This window comes from Talpa europaea, assembly GCF_964194135.1.
Source record: "Talpa europaea genome assembly, chromosome: 5".
Lineage (NCBI taxonomy): Eukaryota > Metazoa > Chordata > Mammalia > Eulipotyphla > Talpidae > Talpa > Talpa europaea.
In genome coordinates, this window is record NC_140071.1 from 122,413,280 (window position 1) to 122,423,108 (window position 9,829).

A 9,829-nucleotide genomic window follows, 5' to 3' on the forward strand; every position below is an offset into this window, starting at 1 on the left:
GTTCCTTAGTTTTGTCTCAGAGTGAGATGTAAAGAAAATGTCCATGGGCTTTTGATTCTCAAAGTAATGCATTTGTTTGTTATTTGCAAATTGTGTTTGCTACTCTTGTTACAGGGCAGGGAGAGGGGCACCCCAGACCCTGCAAACCTGCCTGCTCTAAATAGGTTCTGCCATCCCCTGCATCAACACAAAACATATGAGACTTTAATGAAAAGGAACGTTAATATAATTAGGGAACAATACAGGAAAGGCAAAGAAAACAGTTTCTAAGTCAAGCACCCAAAGTTACCCATCCCCTCATGGGTAAAAGTCCACCCAAGCAGGATTGGCCCAGAGCAAGGCCCAAAAGCCTGCCACAAGTCTAAAGCATCTTCCAGTGGGGACCCACAGAAAAGGATCAGAAACAACCAGACAAGTCTGGGAGGAAAAGAGCAAAGTCACAATCAAGACAAAAGTTGCCATTGTCACCTCCCCATGGGTCTCTCATCCACATCTGTTTCAACCAGTCCAGGGCCAAAAGGCAAGCACAGTTTCTTCACATGTCTCTTGGCTCCATGGGCCTCCTCCAGGTCTCCTTCTGGCTCTCCATCTGCTTCCTTCCTTCCTCAGTCTCCTCTGCAGCTTCTTCTCTCCCTGCTCAGCTCCACCCTCCTTTTGGGTCGAGCAGGAAACCTGGAACTTCCCCCTTTCCTGGAGACCACCCTGTTACAATCCCCCCTTTTAATTTTTATTCCACCATATCTATGGTGGCACAGATTTCCTGGGGACCACCCTGTTACACTCTGAGTTAGTTGCATGCTCTCCATGAGGTAGAACGTGGTCATTCCATGTGAAATGACTTTGTTCTGGAGATGTCAGTATGTCTCCATAATAAAAAAAACAGTGTCAGCAAGTTGTCTGGAAGACATACATCCAGCCACTAGCTAAATAACAGCCAAATTGTGGCAGCAGTGTGGGGTGGCTGGGAGATCTATTTAGGGATCTATTTGGTAGACTCCCACTCCCTGGAAGTGGTTAGAAATAAAGCAACCATGTAAAACAATGAAGCCTTGACATGGACTGCTATACTAGTTCAAAGAAAAGCTGATGGACTCATTTTAAAACTGTTACAATCAGGAAGGCGCTATCTAAAATCTAGGCTGAGGCTCCAACCACAAAGCACAAGGTAAATATATTTTTTTTTATCAGAGCCAAGTGAAAGAGACTCCCATTCCCTTTGCAATCACACCTACAGGCACAGATAAAAATTGCTTCAATAGCTTTGTCTTTAAGTACAAAAGACAGTTGTCTAAACCCATAGCCTGAAGTTTTGGAATTTGGTACTATTTTTCAATCCACATTTGATTTTGCAGTGTTAATATTTGTACACGTTACCAGTAAATGACATTCTTCTCATAGACACGCCCCCATAGCTATTTGCTATTCAGTCTTTTTCATTTGTGTTTACAGTAAGAAAGACTAGAAAAACATTGAATAAAATCAGACTGCAATTGCAGTAAAGAATAAATTCTAGGCCCGCCGCGCGCGCAGCCATGCCGGACAGCTGGGACAAGGACGTGTACCCCGAGCCCCCGCGCCGCACGCCGGCGCCCTCGCCGCAGACCTCGCTGCCCAACCCCATCACCTACCTGACCAAGGCCTTCGACCTCCTCGTGGACCGGCCCGTGACCCTTGTGAGAGAGTTCATCGAGCAGCAGCATGCCAAGAACAAGTACTACTACTACCACCGGCAGTTCCGCCGCGTGCCGGACATCACGGAGTGTGAGGAGAGAGACATCTTGTGCATATTCGAAGCCGAAATGCAGTGGAGACGAGACTACAAAGTTGACCAAGAGATCATGAATATCATTCAGGAAAGGATGAAGGCCTGTCAGCAGAGGGAGGGTGAGAGCTACAGGCAGAACTGTGCCAAGGAGCTGGAGCAGTTCACCCAGGTGGCCAAAGCCTACCAGGACCGCTATCACGACCTGGGCGCCCACTACTCTGCCAGGAAATGCCTGGCGAAACAGAAGCAGAGGATGCTGGCAGAGAGGAAAGCGGCCAAGGAGGCTGCCGCAGCCTGAGCCACACCCGGGGCAGCTCATGAAATACAGAGCGTGTTTAAGCCGCTGTTCCTGGGGTTGTTGTCAGCCCCACCTGAACGAGTAAAATAAACCAAGCAGCAACATGAAAAAAAAAAAAAAAAAAAAGAATAAATTCTAACTTAAAAAATTGGAATTTCCATACACCTCCTTTTCTTTTACATTAAATATATGTTTGCTTGATTTATTTTGTTTGATCTAACAATCTGTATTTTTAATTTACTTGTTCCACCACTCTAATAAGAACAAATCAATTCAAATATCCCTAGTGATCTGGAGTCCTGCTGCTAGCCTTGGCTCCATGCTTGCTTGCTGAGGCTGTCCCCCCTGCCACACATCCCCAATCACACACTTGACTTCTTACTTCCTTTTCTTCCAACACAACAAGAACTTACCACTGAAGCCTTTGCATGCCCCTCTGTCTGGAAGGCTCTTAGCCAAGATTAGCTCTTTTTTCCTTCGTGTCACCTTCCCTGATTATTCTATATAAACCTGCACCCTGCCCCCAAGCACTCTCTTCTCAGCACTTAGCATCACCTACATTACATCTCTATTTGTCATTAATCCTACTAGAATGTAAGCTCTAGGAGACAGAACCTTGTTTGCTTAGTTCACTATTATATCTTGTGTCTATCACTTATCATGACTTCACATGTGGATACTCAACAAATATATTTTGAGTCTATAAATGACTTCACATAGGAAGGATAGCCTGTATTCCTTTTTGTAATGGCCAAAGGAAATTCATACAATTTATCTTAAAACTGAGTCATAGTATTCAGACATATTAATGAGGTCTAAAATACAGTCCAATTTTACTGTGTTTAAAATTAGACTTTGATGTGGCTTTTTAAAATCTCATCCTGGCAATACAAAGGAGCAGGGTTTAAAGAAGCATTCACAGCTAAGTATTTATGCTGAATTCTTATAACTTGGCCTATAAATGGATCCATAGAATTAGAGTGTATTTGTCGATCAATAAATGCTGTCAAGGTCTTAGTATTTTTCTGAGATGAAACAGGGATCCAAAGTGGAATAATTAAACCTAAAATTTGATTACTGATGAGTTAGATGGGTGCAAAGATGATGTTCTTTGTGAATGTTTAAGTAGCTTTAGTTCGTAATAGTCGTGATAATGAGGTTAACAATGTTTTAATTTGGTGAAACATTAGTACTGATAGAAAACAGAACTTAATCCTTGTGTGTAGATACCATGAAGAAAGAAATGGTTTGCCTTTTCATTTTTTGCACTGATCACCAGTTGTGTGGGTGGAGAGAATTAAAGGTTTAATGTCATTATATAGTATATATGTTCAAAATCTGGATCCTAGAAAGAGGCTCTCCTTCAGAGGATTTAGAATTTCTTTTAGCGGTACTGCTGCTTTCTGTGATTTGACATGAAACAGCCTCCTTTCAAATATAGAGCTTTAAAAATCACAGATCATCTTTACCCCCTCAAAGAAGAATTTCCAGGCAGAGAGAGACAGGAGACCAAAGAAACCCAACCTTAAATTAGTTCCCTTAAATTTCACCTCAGATTCTGACTCAAGTTTCTCTTGGATCCCAAGGGTAATTCAGTCCCCCTCTTAACTTGATGCAAATATGAAAAAAAAAAAAAAAAATCCCTGGCTTTCTAACCACAACCACACCAATCTAGAATTTTCCAAATGAAATTTATTAAAATCTAAATAAAATTCAAGTTATGTGGAAAATGTAAGCAAGCCCCATAGCTCTGTTCATATGTTCAGCTACTCCTCTGCAGCTCCCACTCCTCCAGGAGCAAGTGTGCATCCACAAGGGCAGTATCAGTTTGCAGGTAATCTGCATAGTCTCTTTCCCTCTTGGCTCTCTTTCTTTCTCCATGGAGTCATTTTTCTGTCTTTCACATGGTAGCTATCAAGCTTGTCCCAACCACAACGGAGATGGAAAAACCTCACTGTAATCCTGGTTAGTTCTTATTTCTGGCTAGCGGGACATGACATGGTTCTGGTCTAATCGCAGGACTTTGGGGGTTGACACAATGTATGAGCCCCACCTGCAGGAAGGACTCTATACACTGACAAAAGGCCATTCCAAGCCCACTTTCAGGCCATTCTGATTGGTCCCCAGAACTGTGCCCCCCACCCTCCACCGTGCTGGGGACATGGGACAAGAATGTACATCTTCTCCTGCGCGTATTTCCATCAACACATTCAGAAGTAGGTCTTATGTAATTGGACCACACTCTGACTGGGAAAAAAAAGGTTTTTGTCAAATGAATTTAATATCTTAGCAATCTCCATAATGTTTCTAAAATGAAAATCTCCCAAGGCCCTGCTTAACATGCGTTAGTGACTCTTATAGCCTTGAAGGTAAAGTTCAACCATCATAAAATGGTTGTAAGATCCTTTATAATCTAACTTTTTCCCACCTCTCCAAGTCTATGCCTATTCTGAACAATTTTTCCAGTGTTTAGAAAGTGTCACTTCTTTCATAATTATACTTTTAAATATATTTCCTCCATCTGGAATGCTCTGCTTCTCCAGTCTCTGCTTGTCTAATACCTCAAGACTCAACCCAAGGGTTACCTTCTTTAGCAATCTTTATCCTAAACTTTCCAGGCTGAACATGTTCCTCCTTTTTGTTCTCATAATGCCCACGTGCCAGTCTAATGTAGCAGGCTTTAGTGGGCTGTGAACATTGACTAACTCATCAGCCTCCCTGACTAGCAGAGAGGTCTGTTATGACAGGCACCCATAAATATTGGTTGAATGAATGAATGGAGAAACACACCTTACTTATGAAGACTTTTGAGCAATGACAAAATATCCAGACACACTTTCTTCCCACTTATAGTGTTAAACTACCAATTTTATGAAATGTTAGGTCTGTAATTTAGGAGTCTATTAACTTACAAGTCAAAGGAATCAACTCTACTTGGATTTATTTCCATGCACAAAAGGAAACTTCTCCAGTATTTTTTAAAAAAGATTTATTTATTTATGCATACAAGAACTGGGATAGAGGCCAGGGGTGTGGGAGGTGAGAGGATTCACCAGAGATAGAGCAGGGAACAGAACAGGCAGACTGACGGAGATACACTGCTGAGGGGAGCAGTGGGTGAGACAGGAGAGGTCTGCTGCACCAAGTGGGTAGCTTCCTGGCAGGCTGGGGATTGAACTTGTGCTGCAGAGGCTGTGAAAGCTTCATAGTGCTGTGCTTAACCCCTTGTGCCATCAGGGAGGCCCCCACTTCCATTTATTACTGTGGTGTCCATGATGTGACAATCTTCTCTATACTATACTCATATTGATATAAGCACAACAAGTTTGCTGACATTACTGACTAAAAAGTCCTAATATCCAGCTTCAAGCAATTTGATGAAAACTAATTATTCAAAAGAAGTTCAAACCACCCAAAACAAGTTTTCAAAACATGGAATTGAAATCATAATAAGTTAGTCCACAACACATTGATTTCTCAGGTGTAAAAATATTCCAAGATGAATCTTCGTATTTGATGTATCCCTTCCTGATTCATTGCCTGACAGATGGAAACCACTCAATTGGACTCCCATTTTACATGCTCTCCAAGAACAAGTTCGTAAGCACTATACAAGGTAAAACATTCAGATCTGCCACTGTGCTGATGGCTTGCTTATAGAACATTCATCCAGGAACACTTACTTACCAAATATGATGTAGCGGCCTGCAGCATAAAAGACACTGCTGCCTGATATGGGGGAGTGGATGAACAAAGATGAATCAGATACATAAACTGAAGTGTTCTTATCCATCATTGTGCTTTCTCCCCCATTTTGTTCATCTTTTTAAAAGCACACATCTCTCTGTGTTCACGCTTGAATTCTATATTCAGGGACTATTCTTAGCACAAAATTCTTGGGGAGAAATTCTGGCTGAGTAACAAGCAGCTGACCTGAGACAGAAAATCAGTGGGTGGATAGAAGGTGGCACACACTATACACATTTGAAGACATTCAAAGCCAATGGTTAAAGCAATACAAAGAGCAAAGAAAACAAGCATTTCATTCTCCTTCTCTCCAGACTCAAGAAAATCAAGAAATAATATTACTTGTATTCAAGGTTGCATGTACAGACAGACAGGAAAGCACCATTGAAACATTCTTTATGATGCTAGACTCTAACAATCTTTGATTCCATCAGGAAATGGAATAAAGACAATAGCTCAGCGTCTGGAAGTATTAGGTCCAGTCTCATATAAAAAGAGCTAGCTGCAACAAGAGGACTCTTCTGAATCTAAGCTATACCAGTTCTTATTTTCTTGGGCATGAAGTGGAGGAGAATGAAATGTATTCATAATCTGACATTGAAATGCCCTCTTGTTGCAGCCAGTTCTTTTCATCTGAGACTGATTGATTTTACACTATTTCCTGCAGTCAAATGTGTTTATATTCTAGCATCATGAAAAATTGTTTTGATTGTGTTTTCCTGTCACTTTATATGGGTAATTAACACAACAATGCATTACAATGTCAAATCAGTTGCCAGAAACTTTGTTCCCAGAGGCTGAAATATTACAATGGTCCTAGAAACTCACCCCAGGGTGATTTTTCCTTCTTTTCTCCCCTATCTGAGTGTATGTCTGGGTGCACAGACTGCTTTCTTAGGGCAGTGGGTTTGTCATTAAAAACAGATTCTGCCTTTCTTGCTGCAGGTGTTTGGGGTGGGAACAGTGTGGGCAAAACAAATATGTGGGCTATGCAAAAGAAGGTCAGACACCTCAGCGGAGGCCTGAGTGTGAGAACCCCTGGTTAACTTTGCCCATTTTGGGAAGTTCTAAAAATAGTGGTTGCAGATCAAACTGACTTGGGGGAATGTGTGGGGTCGGGTGGGGGAAGTAAACAAAGAGAAGGTGCTCAGTGAAGCACAGCAGTGGTCTGAGTAATGCTGAGCTGGTTCTCTCTGGTGCTGTTTGTCCATCCCAGGTCGGCCTGGCTGCCAGACAGGTGACCTCCGGTGTTGTCTTGAGCCCTGGTTTCTTTCTTTCTTTCTTTCTTTTTTTTTTTTTTTTAATAGAGGCATGTTTTATTTATTTATTTATTTATTCATTCATTCATTCATTTGTTTGTTTTTTTGTTTATACATGCACTGGGTACAGTCAGAAGCGTGGGAGGGTGAGAGAATTCACCAGAGCCAGAGCGGGGAGCAGAACAGGCAGAGCGACGAAGTACACTGCTGAGGGGAGCAGCGGGCGGCAGGAGAGGTCTCCGCGCCATGTGGGACCCTCCTCCGGTGGCTGGGGAGCAGCCGGGGATCGAACCGGCGCTGCAGAGGCTGCTGGCAGCTTCGCAACCCAGCGCTCAACCGCTGCGCCACCAGGGAGGCCCTTTCTTTCTTTTTTTTTTAAAGTTTTCTTTATTTATACATACAGGAACTGGGGTACAGGCCAGGCCAGAGTTGTTGGGGGCAAGGGGTTGAGAGGATTCACCAGACAGTGGGTAACAGAACAGGGGGATTGACTGAAATACACTGCTGAGGGGAGCAGCGGGCAAGTCAGGAGAGGTCTGCTGCACCATGTGGGTAGCTCCCTGGCCAGGGATCAAACTCATGTTGCAGTGGCTGCGAATAACTTCATAGGTTGCGTCTTAACCTCTTACACCACCAGGGAGGCCCCTCAAGCCCTGGCTTCTTTGCAAAAAACTTGCCATGCTACTAAAGGTAGTAAGGCAAGTAGGAGGAGCGGGATGGGGGTAGGGGGATGCTGAGGTCTCACCAGCCTGACATGAGGCTCTCTCTGGATTTCTCTTCAATTAACTTCAAACTCTGCCTCACATTCCCAGGCCTCAGAAACAAAATCCCAGTTCCTTTCTCAATAACCTCCATTTCTAAAGCAGTAAAAGCCTGTGTGCCAAAAGAGAGAGAATTATGTTTACTGAGTTATAAATTACGTGTCATATAACCCACCCTTTCCCAGGTACGCTTGTAGAGTTTTGACTAATACACACAGTTTTGGAACCACCACCATCATCAGGATGTAATCAAGACACAGAGCATTTCCATCGTCCTAAAAACTCCCTTGTGTCTCTGTGTACTCAACTCCTCCCTCCACCTCCAGCCTCTGGCAACCGCTGCTGTGATCTCTGTCCCTGCGGTTTTGTCTTTTCCCTCGTGTCATATAAATGGAATCACACACAACCTTCTTAAACATCCTTATTAAACCAACAGCTGCCCTGCCCAACTCTCTGCCAGCACATCCTGCTTTGCCTTATTATTTTTCACAACACTTAATATTATCTGGACTAAACTATCATCATTATCTGTAATTGTCTGACACTGGAAATGTGTATTCCCACTAATTTGAGAGGGCCAGAACTTTGCCTCATTTTCAACTTCACGCACAAGGTTCAGAGCCCTGCCTGCCATTGGATAGGTGTTCAATACATATTTGTTAGATCAATTACAAAATAATTGAGGATGTTCGAACTTCCCCAGACTCTCTCCATACTTAGGCAGACCTCATTAATAAGAGATTATTCCTGTTCTACTAGTGCCCCCAAAATGTGTTCATCCAAATGTTACTGTGTGTCAAAGTAGATGTGTTGTCTGCCAGTAACACAATTAGCAGTCACTGGGCTGATCCTGATTAAGGATTGTCTTTTACATTTACTTTCTGGATGATAACATTACCTAGAATAGAACTGGTCCCAAGTGAGTGAAATGGAAATAATGACAGCAGCTACTTGGTAGGGTTATTATGAGGATTAAATGACTTCATACACCTGCAGTGTTTAGAGCAGTGATTCTCAACTAGGAGCTATTTTGCCCCCATAGGGCTTTCCAGTGGTGTCTGGAGATGTTTTTCCTTTGTTGTCAAAACTGGGATGGGGCCGGTTGCCACTGACTTCTGCTGCTAAACATCTACAATGAGACTGCCCCTACAACAACAATCATCTGACCCCAAATGTCAGTAGTGCCACCTATGAGAAATCCTGACTCGAGAAAGTGCCTGGCACCTATAAAGGTCTATTTTGTGGTTGTTGTTGCTATTATTATTATTATTTTATGTGACTCTTGTTGATAGATGTTCTCATACAGTGTGAGGGTGAAGGCACCTTCCTAATGGTTGACAGCATTAATTTTACCCTTTATTAACAATTTATGGAGGTGGGAGGGAGAAACCCACAGTGGATGAGTAACTGTGGATTTATAGCCATTCTCCACATCATAATCTGATATTTGTGAAGGTGTTTTGGAAATTGTAAAATGAAACTATGAAAATGTGAGCCATCACCCTGATTATCAACTCTCTCAAACAGGTTATCAGAGAGTCAGAAGTTTCCCGTGTTAGGGAGGTGACCAAGTTTTTATGTTAGTTTGTTTTCTAAGTAGCGGAAATCACATAGCAAGTTTATATTGAAGAATAAACTTTTGCATAATAAACTATAACTATATTTCTGAGCATAAAACTTTTAAATACATAATCTACTAAAAGATGCTGCCTGATCTGTGTTTCAATACTTTTCTTTTTCCTTTTTTTTAAAGATTTATTTATGCATACAAGAACTGGGGTACAGGCCAGAGGTGCGGGGGGTGAGAGGATTCACCAGAGACAGAGTGGGGGCAGAACAGGCAGATTGACTGAAATACACTGCCGAGGGGAGCAGCGGGTGAGACAGGAGAGGTCTGCTGTGCCATGTGGGTAGCTCTCTGGCAGGCAGGGGGTCGAACTCGTGTTGCAGAGGCTGTGGACAGCTTCACAGTGCTGTGCTTAATCCTTTGCACCACCAG

General features: G+C 42.7%; 1 protein-coding gene across 1 annotated transcript; it reads left to right on the forward strand.

Moving 5' to 3' along the window:
* Positions 1–1,532: 1,532 nt before the first annotated feature.
* LOC311171352 (NADH dehydrogenase [ubiquinone] 1 beta subcomplex subunit 10) lies at positions 1,533–2,529 on the forward strand (the record flags this gene model as incomplete). The annotated part of the gene is made up of 1 exon (XM_084234113.1): positions 1,533–2,529. One exon carries the CDS (start codon positions 1,533–1,535, stop codon positions 2,061–2,063), a length of 531 nt encoding a protein of 176 aa, XP_084090239.1. The 3' UTR covers positions 2,064–2,529.
* Between the last annotated feature and the right edge of the window lie 7,300 nt (positions 2,530–9,829).